This window comes from Leucopleurus acutus, assembly GCF_964270905.1.
Source record: "Leucopleurus acutus genome assembly, chromosome: 2".
NCBI classification, from domain to species: domain Eukaryota; kingdom Metazoa; phylum Chordata; class Mammalia; order Artiodactyla; family Delphinidae; genus Leucopleurus; species Leucopleurus acutus.
In genome coordinates this window covers 46252889-46271482 of record NC_139143.1, presented here as the reverse complement: position 1 = coordinate 46271482, position 18594 = coordinate 46252889, and the positions used below count along the sequence as shown (strand labels likewise).

The window sequence follows — 18594 nt, the reverse complement described above, 5'->3', positions numbered from 1 at the left end:
TAAATAGCAGACCCTATTATGCACAAAGTCATGTAGCAGAACTGAAACAGTCTTCTTCATTTCTACTGCTACTCAGTATTTTGGTTATTTTATGAGAATGTAAATATACGTAAAAATTCTGTATGTATCTTTTATAAATAAAAGCCAGTGTACTTCTGGCCTTGTGATCAGATCAGCAATTAATGAAAATGACTAAAGGATAACCAGGTGTACTAACTAGCGATATGAAGCAATTCTGCAACCAAAACCAAGTAACTGTCAGCTAATTGTTTTAAAAATTGTTACAAATATTGTGGATGAAAACTATAACTGCTTAGTTGGAATCTTAATTCTACATAGAGAACTCATGAATAATAATAGGTTGTTCATGTATACACATTGGAAACATGTCATATAAAACTCTTAATGTATGGCTAAATGAATAGATCCATATCCTGAAGCATGTTATTCAATAAGATAAAAATCTATTGCTCTCAAGGAAAAACATAAAACGTTTGGTACATTCTTACTAGGAAAGATGTGAAGAGCAACACGGTATAAAGGGCTTAAGGGTTGGTTACAAAAATATAAAATTTTTAAATCTAACTGCAGCACACCAAATAAATTCCAATTAAAGTATGCACACTACTTAAGAAAACCACAGAATTTCTGATTGAAAAATAAATGGGCATTAAGTAAAATTAAGGCCCTTAAAATTGGCCAAATAATGCAGGGACCAGGGGCAGTAACTAAATTAGAGATATACAAGTAACATGAATGCTTTTGAAATGACTGTGAGAAAAAACTGTATGACTTTAAAAATGTCTCCCAGTAAGAGGATTCAAGAGTCTTAAATTAGATATACAGACATGTATAGAAAAATTTAGAAATTTGGATGTTTTCCTAACATAAAAAATCAAGAGAAAATTTTATCACTCAAACTCACATTAGGAGACCTCACCTTTTTCTGGTATTATCTCAGAATATTTTTCATCTTTACTCTTTGCTGTTTCTTTTTTGGCAGAAATGGCTTCGTTTTTCTTTGTTTTTATGTCTCCTTTCACTTTGTAGTATTTTGTTGGATTTATTTGTTCTTTGATTTTCCATAACACTTACCTTTAGAATTAGTTGATGCTGCTGGATGTATGTCTTTTTTCTTAATGGATTTCTGTATCATATGTCTATTGCTTTCCAAAATACCTTTTGGAGAACATTCATTTCCTGAACACTTATTCCCTTTGGATCCTTTACTTTTAGTATGTTTTTCAGCCTTCTTTAAATAATTTTCTTGCATTTCTTGAAATCTTACCTCCTTTAGGTCATGCTTACCATTATTGGAAATTCCTAATCCATATTTTCTACATCTGTCAGTACTTTCAAGTTCTTGACAAGTAGATCCAGCCCTTGCATACTGCTTGCTAACTGATATCCTACCATCACTCATCTGGCCTTTCAAAGAAGAATCACCAGCAGTATCGGTTTCTTGATATTTTGATAGTGTCTGTTGCCTATTATTAATATGTTTAAATACTCCTTCTTCATTCATTCCTTGATCTTGCTTTTGTGAAACTGAAGTATTATAGCTATTTATTCGATTTGCTTGGTGCTCTAAATCGAATTGTGTTTTCTGACAATTAGTGTTTTTAGAGACTTCTGGTAACGTGGTATTTTCTCGTTTAGAAGTATCTACAGCTTCTGTTGCTGCAGGGCTTTCCTCTTCTGGGCGGAAGCCACTTATCATACTTGCTACCTGTTCAGCAACCGAGTCAGTGAAAGCATAGCTGACTTCCCCCACAGCAGTGGTCAAATCTTCCACAGCATTACTGATTGTGTCCACCAGAGAGGACACTGAAGGCAGATTCTGCTGAAAATTTTTGAAAAATGCCATTTTCTAACTCCTTGTTCCTAAAAGGTGCAAAAATGGAATTTTCTCTTCTCAAAAAATCAACCACTTTCAAGTCTGAATTTAACATTTACTTAAATGGTGCTATTCATTAGCCCAATATCAGTATTTCACATTGTATCTTTTAATTTTTCTGTAAATGCTTATGCAATGGAAGAAATATGTTGCAGTAAAGACGCTTCAAAAAAAAATCAAACCACTTGGTTTAAACGTAATGACTTTTTCCCACTCCACAGCTATCATAACAGCAGCAAGACAATATTTTCCCCTCAAATACTATTGAGTTTTTATTCTATACCTGCAAGAAGAAGTATAAAAAGGATTTTTATTATGTACTTTTTAGTTTATTTATTAATAGTCTACGTATGGGAACTACCCTATCTTATTAACAAAGTACCAATATCATTTCAAAATAAAAAATATATTAAGGGTTTCCCCTATATATTCCCCTAAATATATATTTGTTTACATATCTAAACAATTTTGCATAGAGGTTAGAATAGGGAAGAGCAGAGGGTGAACATTTGCAGAGTTGCTATTACATGTAAGGCATTGTGATTCACAAATTTTATCTTACTTGATCTTACAATAACTCTAGGAGGTAAATATTATTATTCTTATTTAATAAGTGAATAAGAAACAGCCTCAGAAAAATTAATAAGGTCCCCGAGACCTTTCCAATGGATCCTCAAGGTCAAAACTATTTTTACAATAAGAGTAAGAGAATATGTAACTTTTCACTTTCATTCACTCACAAATGAGCACTTGGATTTTCCAGAGGCCATATGACAGACTGAATGCAGAAGCAGATGTGAGAATCCAGTTGCTTCCTTCTTCTGTGCCAGTCATTAAAGAGATTTGCAATGTAAAACAAAGTCACTCTTCTCACCAAACTTTTTTTTTTTTGGTTTTAGAAAATATATAGTTTTTAAAATTAATACATTTATATTAACATGTAATAGGCTTATTGTTGGGTACTTTAAAATAAATCGATAAAAAATATTTTAAAATTTTCTTAGCCTTTAACTTCTAATTTGGTACATACCAATAGCTATAACTCACATAAACAAAAGCTCTTTGGGGTCCTCAATAATTTTTAAGAGTGTAAAGGGTAAAAGCATTTTTACCAAAAATGCTAAAACACAGAATTACTGGAGGCTGCTAAAAGAGGTATCTTTAACCAGTTCATTCTACACAAATGATGAAAAAACAGGACTGAAGTGACGTATGAGAAACATTAAACTTGATCAAACCAAAACCACATAAAGTACTATAGTTTCCTAATGCAAAAGCTGCGTGATGTAATTCGATAATAAGATTTTCATAAACAATGAAGCTATCACTTTTTAAGTTATCAGAAATAAGAGAAAAGCACCTCTTCAACATATATTCATGGACAAGAAAAGCAAGGTTTCTCTTCTATTGTTCCTTACAATTCTTCTCAATTAATGTCTTACTTTTACAATTTTCAACTTACTCCTGCTATCATTTACATAAGCCAGTCTTTGGAAATAGCAAATAAAGAACTCTTGTAATTATTTTAAAATATAAAATGTTTTCATAAGAGAAAGAACAGTTTCACAGCCCTCATCTTTCCTGCTATCTAGTAACACTAAGTCATATAATATGCCTGGGGTGCCAAGGGAAGGAGAGGAACACTAATTTTCATAATCAGACTTTATACACTAAGTTATCAGGGAAAACCACATTCTCCAAACAATAAAATTATCCATCACTGAGAATTCAACAGCATGTAAAGATAAAGGGTGAATACTTTCAAAAGCCTTCTAGGGACATGGGAAAAAAGCTCTCTAGGGAACTATTTGGACAATGGATTAAAACATAAAATGTAATAAGATATATCCTTCTTCTTAAAGCATATGTGTTCATATAACAGGCTCAAAAGCATACCTTATATTTGAAAAATAAAAGTGTCATTCAATGATGGTATACAATTCATCTTTATGCACTATGATAGCAATTCATGGGCAATAAAAAGATAACTGAACATAATTTACTTAATACATCTTTTACTCTCAGAATAGTGGCTCAAGGTTAGTTTACTACATGTCAAAATCAAGCTTTTTATTTTACACATATTTTTTTAAAGAAAGTAATAAATAGTACAGACAGAAAGACCAAACAAGGGAAAGCAGCAATATGATACTTACAAATTTTATCTTGTGAATTCTTCTTTGTACTGTATCCTGAACCAAGATCTGGAAACCCGCCAACATTTTCAAAACAGAACTTCTTATTAATATAGAGAAAAAGGAGCAGCATCAAGATAATAAACACCCCAACAGCTGACAAAAATCCAACTGCCTCTGGAGATACTAGAGGGGAAAAAAAGTCACAGCTGTAAGCATTTATTCTTCTTCAAGTTACAAACAAGAAGGAAACCCCTATAAATGTGTTAGATTACTGCCTTATTTGAATTATATTTAAAAAGTTTCATAGTTCACAACATTTCAGTTTATAAGAAAAACAAATTGCACAGTTTAATGAGTTGTTCAATTTATTCAAGAGTATTAAAATCTTCTAAAACTTTCCCTATAAATTATGTGGGTACAATCTTAAAAGACGAGTCTATAAAAGAGGCAGTTATCATATGTTTAAAAGAGGCAGTTATCATATGTTTAAGTCCATTGAAAAGTATTACAAAAATTTTAAAACAAGAATTAGAAAAACTTATTTCCCAAGCACAGGTCTATCACTTAATCGAATTTATGAGAATGTATATTCTTCTTCTTATCTCTAAAAGCTTCAATGGCCTTTTTTTATTAAACAAACTCTGGACTTCCTCACATTGAAAGCTGTAGCCTCTCTTTTCAATATTACACTCCAATCAAATGATTCCACTCACTGCCTCAGAATCAGCTATGTGCATTACCCCATGCCTGGTTTTTGTTTGCCCTCTTCCCCTTGCCTGGAGTGACCAAGTGTCCTCTCTACCAAATCCCACTCATTCATTCAACCAACAAATATTTTTGGAGCAGCAGCCATATACCATGCATTATCACATACCATTTCCTGTCTTCCTTGAACAGTCTAGTGAAGGCAGTTACAACATGGTGCAATAAAGGTTATGATTGGGGAAGAACAAGGACTATGAGAACTATAGAAATACTTAACCCAGTGTTGAAGGATCAAGTAAGCTTTTCTGAAAGTAATGGCTGCTGTGATTATATTTTAAGCATTATTAAGAATTAGCCAAGATAACACTATTCCAGGCAGAAGAAACAGCATGTGTATATAGAGACAGGAGATCATGATATATTCCAGAAACTCCATGAAACTTTGTTATGATGAACTACCAGGTTCTCAAGAGAATCTGATCTCAAGAGAATACATGAAATCACCCAGGGAGATTTGGTAGAGTGAGAACAGACAAAACCTTCTCCAACTTCTCCAATCCTCAGCAATCTCTTTTCTTTCAACTTCTGCATTATCTCTCTACACCAGTCATTTGGAGTTAAACAGGAACTAAATTTTTCTATCACCAGTGCCTTCCATATAATACTCAACTATTAGTTGAGAATGAATCTTAAGCCTCAAATATCCCCTACTCTTTCTTCCTCCACTGCTCAAGCAGCAACTGTCATCTCCTTCAAGATTTTTCTTTCAATCAGAAGAGCCATGACAATTAGCATCTAACTCATTTGTTAAAAATGAAGTCACCCACCAGTCAATGATGAGTGCTTTAATCTCCTAGCTTTTCGTTATTTGTGAAAGCCAGGCATCCAGGTGTAGAACTGATATGACATTACAGCCTATTCAAAGCTGGCTCAGTAATATTGTCACAGAGGATGGAGCAGAGAATGTAAGGGAGGGACGATGAGGGTGAGGGAGAAGGTGGCAGGAATGGTAAGAGTGCTGCCTGAATATGAAGCTGGTGTTGAGGACCAGATCCTGCTACCAAAAACAACAAGTTATGCCCAGACATTAGCCATGTATAATTGCTTTACAATGTTGCATTAGTTTCTGCTATATAACAAAGTGAATCAGCTATATGTATACATATATCCCCATATCCCCTTCCTCTTGCATCTCCCTCCCACCCTCCCTATCCCACCCTTCTAGGTGGTCACAAAGCACCGACCTGATCTCCCTGTGCTATGCAGCAGCTTCCCACTAGCTATCTATTTTACATTTGGTAGTGTATATATGTCAGTGCTACTCTCTCACTTCTTCCCAGCTTACCCTTCCCCCTCCCCACGTCCTCAAGTCCATTCTCTACATCTGCATCTTTATTCCTGTTCTGCCCCTAGGTTGTTCAGAACCATTTTTTTTTAGATTCCATATATATATGTTAGCCTACGGTATTTGTTTTTCTTTTTCTTATTTACTTCACTCTGCATGACAGACTCTAGGTCCATCCACCTCACTACAAATAACTCAATTTCGTTTCCTTTTATGGCTGAGTAATATTCCATTGTATATATGTGCCACATCTTCTCTATCCATTCATCTGTCAATGGACACTTAGGTTGCTTCCATGTCCTGGCTATTGTAAACAGTGCTGCAATGAACGTCGTGGTACACGTCTCTTTTTGAATTACGGTTTTATCAGGGTTATATGCCCAGTAGTGGGATTGCTGGGTCATATGGTAGTTCTATTTGTAGTTTTTAAGGAGCTGTTCTCCATAGAGGCTGTATCAATTTACACTCCCACCAACAGTGCAAGAGGGTTCCCTTTTCTCCACACCCTCTCCAGCATTTATTGTTTGTAGATATTTTGATGCTGGCCATTCTGATGAGTGTGAGGTGATACTTCATTGTAGTTTTGATTTGCATTTCTCTAATGATCAGTGATGTTGAGCATCCTTTCATATGTTTGTTGGCAATCTGTATATCTTCTTTGGAGAAATGTCTTTCTAGGTTTTCTGTCCATTTTTGGATTGGTTTGTTTGTTTTTTCATATTCAGCTCCTTGTATATTTTGGAGATTAATCCTTTGTCAGTTGCTTCGTTGGCAAATATTTTCTCCCATTCTGAGGGTTGTCTTTTCATCTTGTTTATGGTTTCCTTTGCTGTGCAAAAGCTTTTAAGTTTCATTAGGTCCCATTTGTTTATTTTTGTTTTTATTTCCATTTCTCTAGGAGGTGGGTAAAAAAGGATTTTGCTGTGATTTATGTCACAGATTGTTCTACCTATGTTTTCCTCTAAGAGTTTTATAGTGTCTGAACTTATATTCAGATCTTTAATCCACTTTGAGTTTATTTTTGTGTATGGTGTTAGGTAGTGTTCTAATTTCATTCTTTTACATGTAGCTGTCCAGTTTTCCCAGCACCACTTATTGAAGAGGCCGTCTTTTCTCCATTGTATAATCTTGCTTCCTTTATCAGAGATAAGGTGACCATATGTGCACGGGTTTATCTCTGTGCTTTCTATCGTGTTCCATTGATCTATATTTCTGTTTTTGTGCCAGTACCACACTGTCTTGATTATTGTAGCTTTGTAGTATAGTCTAAGTCAGGTAGCCTGATTCCTCCAGCTCCGTTTTTCTTTCTCAAGATTGCTTTGGCTATTCAGGGTCTTTTGTGTTTCCATACAAATTGTGATCTTTTTGTTCTAGTTCTGTGAAAAATGCCATTGGTAGTTTGATAGGGATTGCACTGAATCTGTAGATTGCTTTGGGTAGTATAGTCATTTTCACAATATTGATTCTTCCAATCCAAGAACATGGTATATCTCTCCATCTGTTTGTATTGTCTTTTAATTTCTTTCATCAGTGTCTTATAGTTTTCAGCAGACAGGTCTTTTGTCTCCTTAGGTAGGTTTATTCCTAGGTATTTTATTCTTTCTGTTGCAGTGGTAAATGGGAATGTTTCCTTAATTTCTCTTTCGGATTTTTCATCATTAGTATATAGGAATGAAAGAGATTTCTGTGCATTAATTTTGTATCCTGCTACTTTACCAAATTCATTGATTGGCTGTAGTAGTTTTCTGGTAGCATCTTTAGGATTCTCTGTATAGTGGCATGTTATCTGCAAACAGTGACAGCTTTGCTTGTTCTTTTCCAATTTGGATTCCTTTTATTTCTTTTTCTTCTGATTGCTGTGGCTAAAACTTCCAAAACTGTTGAATAAGAGTGGCAAGAGTGGACATCCTTGCCTTGTTCCTGATCTTAAAGGAAATGCTTTCAGTTTTTCACCATTGAGAATGATATTTGCTGTGGGTTTGTCATATGTGGCCTTTATTATATTGAAGTAGGTTCCCTCTCTACCTACTTTCTGGAGAGGTTTTATCATAAATGGGTGTTGAATTTTGTCAAAAGCCTTTTCTGCATCTATTGAGATGATCATATGGTTTTTATCCTTCAGTTTTTAATATGGTGTATCACATTGATCGATTTGTGTATATTGAAGAATCCTTACATTCCAGGGATAAACCCCACTTGATCATGGTGTATGATCCTTTTAATGTGCTGTTGGAATCTGTTTGCTAGTATTTTGTTGAAGATTTTTGCATCTATGTTCATCAATGATATTGGCCTGTAGTTTTCTTTTTTTGTGACATTTTTGTCTGGTTTTGTTATCAGAGTGATGGTGGCCTCAATGAATGAGTTTGGGAGTGTTCCTACCTATTTGGAAGAGTTTGAGAAGGACAGATGTTAGCTCTTCTCTGTTTGACAGAATTCACCTGTGAAGCCGTCTGGCCCTGGGCTTTTATTTGTTGGAAGATTTTTAATCACAGATTCAATTTTAGTGCTTGTGATTGGCCTGTTTATATTTTCTACTTCTTCCTGGTTCAGTCTCAGAAGGTTGTGCTTTTCTAAGAATTTGTCCATTTCTTCCAGGTTGTCCATTTTATTGGCATATAGTTACTTGTAGTAATCTCTCATGATCCTTTGTATTTCTGCAGTGTCAGTTGTTACTTCTCCTTTTTCATTTCTAATTCTGTTGATTTGAGTCTTCTCCCTTTTTTTCTTGATGAGTCTGGCTAATGGTTTATCAATTTTGTTTATCTTCTCAAAGAACCAGCTTTTAGTTTTATTGAGCTTTGCTATCATTTCCTTCATTTCTTTTCATTTTCTTCTGATCTAATCTTTACGATTTCTTTCCTTCTGCTAACTTTGGGGTATTTTTATTCTTCTTTTTCTAACTACTTTAGGTGTAAGGTTAGGTTGTCTATTTGAGATTTTTCCTGTTTCTTGATGTAGGAGTGTATTGCTATAAAATTCCCTCTTAGAACTGCTTTTGCTGCATCCCACAGGTTTTGGGTCGTTGTGTTTTCATTGTCATTTGTTTCTAGGTATTTTTTTATTTCCTCTTTGATTTCTTCAGTGACCTCTTGGTTATTTAGCAGCATATTGTTTAGCCTCCATGTGTTTGTATTTTTTACAGATTTTTTCCTGTAATTGATGTCTCATAGTGTTGTGCTCAGAAAAGATGCTTGATATGATTTCAATTTTCTTAAATTTACCAAGGCTTGATTTGTGACCCAAGATATGATCTATCCTGGAGAATGTTCCAAGAGCACTTGAGAAGCAAGTATATTCTCTTGTTTTTGGGTGGAATGTCCTATAAATACCAATTAAGTCCATCTTGTCTAATGTGTCATTTAAAGCTTGTGTTTCCTTATTTATTTTCATTTTGGATGATCCGGCCATTGGTAAAAGTGGGGTGTTAAAGTCACCTGCTATGATTGTGTTACTGTTGATTTCCCCTTTTATGGCTGTTAGCATTTGCCTAATTGAGGTGCTCCTATGTTGGGTGCCTAAATATTTACAATTGTTATATCTTCTTCTGGGACTGATCCCTTGATCATTATGTAGTGTCCTTCTTTGTATTTGTAATAGTCTATTTTAAGGTCTGTTTTATCTGATATGAGAATTGCTACTCCAGCTTTCTTTTGATTGCCATTTGCATGGAACATCTTTTTCCATCCCTTCACTTTCAGTCTGTATGTGTCCCTAGGTCTGAAGTGGGTCGCTTCTGGACAGCATATATACGGGACTTGTTTTTGTATCCATTCAGCCAGTCTATATCTTTTGGTTAGAGCATTTAATTCATTTACATTTAAGGTAATTATTGATATGTATGTTCCTATTACCATTTTCTTAATTGTTTTGGGTTTGTTATTGTAGGTCTTTTCCTTCTCTTGTGTTTCTTGCCTACAGAAATTCCTCTAGCATTTGTTGTAATGCTGGTTTGGTGTTGCTGAACTCTTAGCTTTTGCTTGTCTGTAAAGGTTTTAATTTCTCCATCAAATCTGAATGAGATCCTTGCTGGGTAGAGTAATCTTGGTTGTAGGTTTTTCCCTTTCATCACTTTAAATATGTCCTGCCCCTCCCTTCTGGCTTGCAGAGTTTCTGCTGAAAGATCAGCTGTTAACCTTATGGGGATTCCGTTGTATGTTATTTGTTGCTTTTCCTTTGCTGCTTTTAGTATTTTTTCTTTGTATTTAATTTTTGATAGGTTGATTAATATGTGTCTTGGTGTTTTTCTCCTTGGGTTTATCCTGTATGGGACTCTCTGTGCTTCCTGGATTTGATTGACTTGTTCCTCTCCCATGTTAGGGAAGTTTTCAACTATTATCTCTTCAAATATTTTCTCAGACCCTTTCTTTTTCTCTTCTTCTTCTGGCACCCCCATAATTCGAATGTTGGTGCATTTAATGTTTTCCCAGCAGTCTCTAAGACTGTCCTCAATTCTTTTCATTCTTTTTTCTATATTCTGCTCTGCGGTAGTTATTTCCACTATTTTATCTTCCAGGTCACTTATCCATTCTTCTGCCTCAGTTATTCTTCTATTGATTCCTTCTAGAGAATTTTTAACTTCATTTATTGTGCTGCTCATCATTGGTTGTTTGCTCTTTAGTTCTTCTAGGTCCTTGTTAAACGTTTCTCGTATTTCCTCCATTCTATTTCCAAGATTTTGGATATCTTTACTATCATTACTCTGAATTCTTTTTCAGGTAGACTGCTTATTTCCTCTTCACTTGTTTGGTCTGGTGGGTTTTTACCTTGCTCCTTCATCTGCTGCATATTTCTCTGTCTTCTCATTTTGTTTAACTTACTGTGTTTGGGGTCTCCTTTACGCATGCTGCGGTTTCATAGTTCCCGTTGTTTTTGGTGTCTGCCGTCAGTGGGTGAGGTTGGTTCAGTGGCTTGTGTAGGTTTCCTCGTGGCCTGTGTTCTGGTGTGTCAGGCTGGATCTTGTCTTTGGCGTGGGCAGGGCCGCATCCGGTGGTGTGTTTTGGGATACCTGTGAACTTAGTATGATCTTAGGCAGCCTCTCTGCTAATGGGTGGGGTTGTGTTCCTGTCTTGCTAGTTGTTTGGCATGGGGCGTCCAGCACTGGAGCTTGCTGGCCATTGGGTGTAGCTGGGTCTTAGCACTGAGACAGAGATCTCTGGGAGATCTCTCACTAATTGATATTATGTGGGGCTGGGAGGTCTCTGGTGGTCCAATGTCCTGAACTTGGCTCTCCCACCTCAGAGGCTCAGGCCTGACACCAGGTGGGAGGACCAAGACCCTGTTGGCTACATGGAATTATCAAGATAGTGGTCATTGGCAAGTGAAACCACAAGAGAAGAGGCCCGTGTTATGCCTGGTCCTGTTGAGCAATTTTCAGACCTCAGCTCATTCTGGCAACAGGGCGACTGGGTCAGTGACATGAAGCAGGACGGGGTAAATGAGGCGGGCGGCGCTCAGCCGGTACGCAGCCCGAGGGGCCCAGTCGAAGCCCTCGGGGAAGTCCGACAGCAGCCAGGACTCCAGCCTCCTGTGGCTGCAGCCTCTTTGGGCTGCCTCCCGTGTCAAGTCACTCTCACTCCTGCTTTGGCAGCTGTGCTTTTACCCTGAGCTTCCTGACGAGGCGAGCGCTCCCTGAGGCGACGCATGAAAAGCACAGGCCACGCTCAGAGTCTATGTCTTTACTGCTCATACTGCTTCTCCTGTTTTCCTTCTCTCTTTCCCTTCTTGTCTCTTCCTATGCCTTGCCTTAATCCTTATTTCTGTATTCCTCCTTCATTTCTCTCCTCTCCTCCCACTTTTAAATTTAACCTAGGGAGAAAGGTCAACTATAAACAAGTATAATATAGCAAGCACTATAATAGAAGTATAGAATATAAAGTACTACTGAAACACAAGAAGGAATTCTACCTGGCAAAGTTTGTAACACTTCAGAAAGGAGATGACACTTGGGTAGGGTATGAAAGATTACTAGAAACTCTTAAAAGTGTAAAGGGCAGATGAAAGAGCATGATCCAAAACGAGAAACAGTGTGCATGGAATTCTATCATCACTAATGGGCAACATTCTTGGCTGTCTTATTTACCTCTGTATCCTCCAAGCACCTAGCACCACCAGCTGACATTATACAAATATTTGTAAATGCACGAATGAATGTGTGTTCAGGAAAGACCAAGAATATACCAGAACGGCTATGACTGCAAATGAAAGCAAGGTCCAAACTGTCAAAGAACCTTGAATACCATCCTACATATTTTGTACTTGTAGAACAATATTGCTTAAAACAATAGAAAACCTGGAAAATAGCAGGGAGTGAATGGCGGCAAAATATGAGGACTAAGCAATAGCAGTGGTGGCAGAGAAGAGGGGTGACTTTGTTCAGGGAAAATTGATAATAACCCAGTCAATTAATGTAGAAGATGAGGATAAAGAGAAGTTGAAAATAATTCTAAAGTTTCTGGCTTGAGTGAATGGGTGAATTAGTAACAGCATTTACCAAAATGAAAAAAATACGAGAGGAAAGGCAGGTGGTTTAGGACATGGGAGCTAAGACAGCAGTAGGAGAGAAGCAGGTACCGAGTTTAGGTTTTGACATATTAGCAATGTCAGTGGACTACTTCACTGTGGATGCCTAGTAAACAGAGGGAAACATGCGGATAATGCTCTGATGAAGGTCAGGTTCGTTATAAAAGAGTTGGGAGTTTTCCCCTTTGCTCATCCAATTGCATGTCAAAGACATCACTGACTAAATACAAACCAAACTGGCAGATGATAGGTACTAGGCTTTAATGGTAAATCTCTTACTTTACAAGTTTTTAGATAAATATATACTGTGAAATTTGAACAAACTACGAAAAGAATCTTTTCTCACTAAGAAAAGGTGAAAGATGCCTTATACTTACAAGGCAAATATACTACTAAGGTAAATATACTATACAACTCCTTTTTTATCCATTGCTTAACTAAATGCCCATTATCTACATTTCATTGAAAACATTTTGTATTTAAAATATTAAAACAGTAATGTAATTGTACAAAAGAAATAGTTTTCTAATAGAAAATATTAAAAAGCTTCAGACTTTTATTTTTCATCCTTATCTCAGGATTGAAATAGCATTTATGATTTCAAATGAGATAATACCAGAAGTTGATCAGTAACAGTTCTAGGTATAAAAACATTTGATAAACCCCACCTGTCCATAAAACTATAATAGAAAAATACACCGAAATTACCCTAAAGATATGAATGCTATACACCATCAAAAAAGTTAAATAAAATTACACTAACTCAGATCTCACAAATATAAAATATATTTTCATTCAGTGTAAGATGGAATTTACTCCAAACTCTTATTTATACTGTAAATCTGCTTATAAAGCCATTTGACATATTTCTAAGATTATGATTAATTTATCTATAGATAAATCTACTCTTTTCAAACATTCTAGATCATCCACTGCAAGCAAGTAAATGCTATTTAAAAATGTATATTACCTCTTAAGGAGAACCTCCAAAATCTCTAACAGCGCACAGTTAAACTGTTTAGCTTAATATTACAGATTTGAAGAAATAAATTTGTTGAATCAAATTTAGAGTTAGTTAATAAGTCAAAATTCACTGATGTATTGTTTTCTCATATCCAAATTTTTAAAACTTTAATGTAAACAATAAAACCAAGACCAACAAATAACAAAATTAACAATATCAAACATTTAAAGAGTGCTTAATATTTGCTAAGGGCTGTTTTAGGAAGTGCACTACGAGCATTATCTAACTGAATCCTCACTACAACCTAATTTTTCAGATATGGGTACTGAGGCTCAATAAGAATACGTAGAATTTTCCAGATCTTAAAATTATTATTCAGTGACAAAATCTTGATATGAATACAGGCACGCCGATTCCTGCTCCCAAAATGTTAAACACTAATCCTTACTGCTTCCTCTTTGCCAGGCACTGTCATAATCTCTTTCATTTTAAAATGTAATGCTCAAAACAATTCTGTGATAGGTAAATACTATATATTATCTTAGTCTTTAGATGAGTAAACTGAGGCCCAAAGAGTAATACATTTGTCCAAAGTCACAAATCTAGGAAATGGTAGAACCTGGATTTAAACCCTGACATTTTGACTCCAGAGTCCATGGTCTTAAACACCAAGTAACACTACTGCTTTCTTATATGTCAACCTGCAGTATAAAAAACAAGGGAAAGCCATGCGATCAAATAATATAGCTTAGTACATATATTATGAGAAAACATTTCATGGTTTAGCTTTTTATATACATTGAAATACAGCAACTGATTTCAGCTTTCTCAAAATAAATATATAAATCATAAAACTGGCATCAAAATATTTTCTATTCAAGATACTTTTCAAAATATTCTAAAATTAACTTTAGAACTTGGCTTAGAAGCCAAGATAAATACCATATACTTATTATTATACGCCATGTTTGAAAAGCTAATAAAATAAATAAAAATTTAAAAACAAAAAGTATTTTATAGAACAATAAGCTTGATATGTATTAGTAATGCTCAATAAAAATACAAGGAAAGTGTCTGTGAACTATATGATTCTCTATATGAAGTATCTAAAGACTACACTGAAAAGTCAAGAAGCATACAAGATATATTTCACCAGAAAATACAGTTTAGCTTGTCCAAGATTAATAATTATTTATGCTAGGTAGATGGAAATGGCTTTAGTAGTTATCTGTACTATATACTTAGAAATGAATATATATATTTATAAAAGATAAACTAAAAAATACCACTTTTTGTCAAAATTCAAGCTTCAATAATAATAGTAAAATTCATTTTAATTTCTATTGATAAAATGGTCATGGAAACAAAAATATTACAATCTTATAAAATAAAAGCAATATCAAATCTATTTTGACTTTGAAAGTATTGTAGAATTTACTTAAATTCTACTTTCTGTTGTCACAAAAGAACATTTTCTATGTAAAGTTAATGAGAAAAACACAAAGATATACAGAAATATAATTATAAGGAAGGTATTTATTTATTAAGCCAACATATTTTCAATATAAACTTATTTATATAATAATATTCTTCTCTAAATAAATTTGTGTCAAAACAAATTAACCATAAATTACAAAATAAATATTACAAAACTATTTTATCCATTATATTTTAAATGCAAAATTAAACAAGGAGTATCTATGATTCTTATAATTCTTTAAAAAAGAAGGATAAAAAGAAACAACTTACAATTTGCATTATAAGGTCTGTATTGCTGATTTGTTCTACTGGGCAGGAAACACTAGTCCTCTAAAGTCATGGAGACTTTAATAATTCATTTAATAGATGCAATTCTATCTCTTGAACAAAATGGGAACTACAAAAGAAGTCAACTTTCATTTTAAAAGAAATACTTGCTTCCTATTTAATAAGGCCTAAATATTTTTCACATATTTTAATCAGAAAAAATCCACAATTTATTTTGCTCTGGTTTGGACATAAAATAGAGAATTTATCAGAGATTCCAAGAAACAATGTGGGAATATAAAAGATTAATTTGATATGTTTTATTTAAATTTCCTTTTGTAACATCTCAGTTACTTCCACAAATGAAAACTTACGTGAAATTTTTATATTATAAATGATGCAAAACTGGAAGAATGACATATAAATCAAAGAAAAGAATAATACATATCTATCAGTATAATACTAGATTTTATTAAAAAACAATCAGGATAAAAATGTTTACTCATAAGTGATATAATTCACTGCTGAGTAATTTAAAGGGACAATGGGGGTGGGGGAGGAGGCACAGATGGCAGTGATGTGGGACACTGACTAAGATCTTAGTCTTAGTCAGTGTCTGTCTGTCTCCCCTGGGAGACAGTTACCTGACAAGGTTGATAAAATAGATGCTACCCAACTTGTTTCAAACGTCAAACCATCAATAAATTAAACTATGTTTCCTATAAGTAAGTAGTAAATTGAAATTTCATTCAAATATCGTAACAGCAGCAGAAAATACTAAATCTTGAAATTGAAATTTCATTCAAATATCGTAACAGCAGAAAATACTAAATCTTGAAAAAAATTGAAAAAAAACCTCAAACATTAAGTATGAAACACCAAATATATATTTAAACCTTACACTTTAGACTTGATAATAATATACTTACTATACTTATGATAATATATTTAAAGCAAATACTTACTAATTAATAATTAATAAAGCTCTGTCTCTAGGAGAGATTTGTCTTCAAGGGCAGTCTTGATTGAGGCTTCGGAATTATAATTCCAATGAAGTTTAGACTAAGGAAAACTTTTTTCCTGGTGAATCACCCAATAGCAAAGCATAGTCATTCTTTTAAACAACAAATTAGGGTTCCCTGCTTCAAATTTTTTGTCTATTCAATGTATATGAATTTCTCCAAAATTATCTGAATGTCAAGTGGTATGGGCAAAAGATGAGGCCACTTCTTCCTCTACTTTACTTTTCCAATGATTATTTGCCCATCCCTTTCAGTAAGATCCTCATTAGTAAGATTTTGAAAATTCAACACCAACTGCAGGAGAATCTTCTAGTTAAAGCCAATTTGTGATGTCAAACAGTTTCAGATATGCTTCTTTCAGATTTTAATTCTGAACCATTAAATTCTGATAAATACAAACAAAAGTTTCTTTCAAACCTAAGACCTTCCTCCTATATTTTAATATTATATCAACTAGTTCTCTTCTTTAAAAATTTTTTTGGCTTTATATATCTTTTCCAACTTTACTGAGGCATAGTTGACAACAGAAAACTGTATATATTTAAGGTAGAATTGTGAAATAATCACCAGGATCAAGCTAATTAATATATCCATCACCTCACATAGTTATCATTTTTGTGGGTGTGTTTAGTGAGAGCACTTACGAATTATTCTCTTAGCAAATGTCAGGTATACAATATAGCATCATTAATTTTAGTCACGTTGTTGTACATTAGATCTCCAGAACTGATTCATCTTGTATAAATGAAACTTTGTACCCCCCTCCACCAACATCTTCCCATTTCCTCCTCCCCCCAGCCCTGGCAACCACCATTCTACTCTATGAGTTTAAGTGTTTTAGACTGCACATTTAAGTGAGGTCATGCAGTATATGTCCTTCTGCATCTGGCTTATTTTACTTAGCATAATAATGTCCTCTAGGTTCATCTATATTGTCACAAATGGCAAGATTTCTTTCTTTGTTAAGGGTGAAAAATATCTCATTGTACATATACACATTTTATTTATCCATTCATCCATTGATGGACATTTAGGTTGTTTCTATATCTTGGCTGTTGTAAATAATGGCTGAAATGAACATGGAAGTGCAGATGCCTCTTAGAGATTTTGGTTTCACTTGCTTTGTATATATACCCAGACATGGTGGATCATATGGTAGTTGTATTTTTACTTTTTGAGGAACTTTCACTCTTCCATAATGTCGGTACCAATTTACATTCCCACCAACAGTGTGCAAGGGTTCCCTTTTCTCCATATCCTCTTCAATACTTGTTATCTTTTGTCTTTCTGATAAAGGTCATTCTAATATGTGTGAACTGATATCTTGTTGTTTTCATTTGCATTAATGACGTTGAGCATCTTTACCTATATACCTGTTGGCCATTTGTATGTTTTCTTTTGAACATTTTTGAAGCAGGTTATTTGCTTTGTTTTCTTTTGTTTGTCCTTGTTATTTTTTTTTTTTTTGCTATTGAGTTGTATAAGTACCTTATATATTTCATTTTTTAATTGAACTATAGTTGATATACAGTATTATATTAGTTATTAACTCTTTATCAGATACATGGTTTGCAAATATTTTCTCCCACTCCATAGGAAGCCTTTTCACTTTGTTGATGGTTTCCTTGCCATGCAGTTTTTAAATGTGATGCAATCCCACTGGTCTACTTTTGTTTTCACCGCTTGTGCTTTTGATGTCAGATCCAAAAAATGCTTTCCCAGACCAATGTCAAGAAGCTTTTTCCCTATGTTTTCTTCTAGTAGTTTTATTGTTTCAAGTCCTACATTTAAGTGTTTAATCCATTTTAAGTTGATTTTTGCATATGGTGTGAGATAAGAGCCTAATTTCATTCTTCTGCATATGGATATCCAGTTTTCCTAACACCATTACTGAAGAGATTATCGTTCACCTCTGTGTGATCTCAGCACCCTCATGGAAGAATTGTAGATGCATGAATTTATTTCTGGGTTCTCTGTTCTTTCCACTGGTCTATATGTCTTATTTTATGCTAGTACCATAGTTTTTTGATTACTGTAGCTTTGTAATGTATTTTGAAATCAGGAAGTGTGATGTTTCCAGCTTTGTTCTTCTAACTCAAAATTGCTTTAGCTATTTGAGTTTTTTTTGTGATTCCATACAAAGTTTAGGACTGGTTTTTTTTCTATTTCTGTAAAGAATGCCATTGGGATCATGATAAGGATTGCACTGAACCTATAGTTCACTTTGGGTAACGTGGGCATTTTAACAATATTAA

General features: G+C 34.3%; 1 protein-coding gene across 2 annotated transcripts in view; it reads right to left on the bottom strand.

Annotated features, from left to right (window-relative positions):
- Window positions 1–18594, bottom strand: part of SYT14 (synaptotagmin 14) — a gene marked incomplete at its 3' end in the record, with an annotated part of 217283 nt that overhangs the window by 145073 nt on the left and 53616 nt on the right. For both annotated transcript variants that reach the window (XM_082832664.1, XM_082832665.1), the window contains exon 2: window positions 4054–4218. In XM_082832664.1, coding sequence (XP_082688790.1) covers window positions 4054–4165 — 112 coding nt within the window. In that variant the 5' untranslated portion in view covers window positions 4166–4218. The remainder of the gene's footprint in view (window positions 1–4053; window positions 4219–18594) is intronic.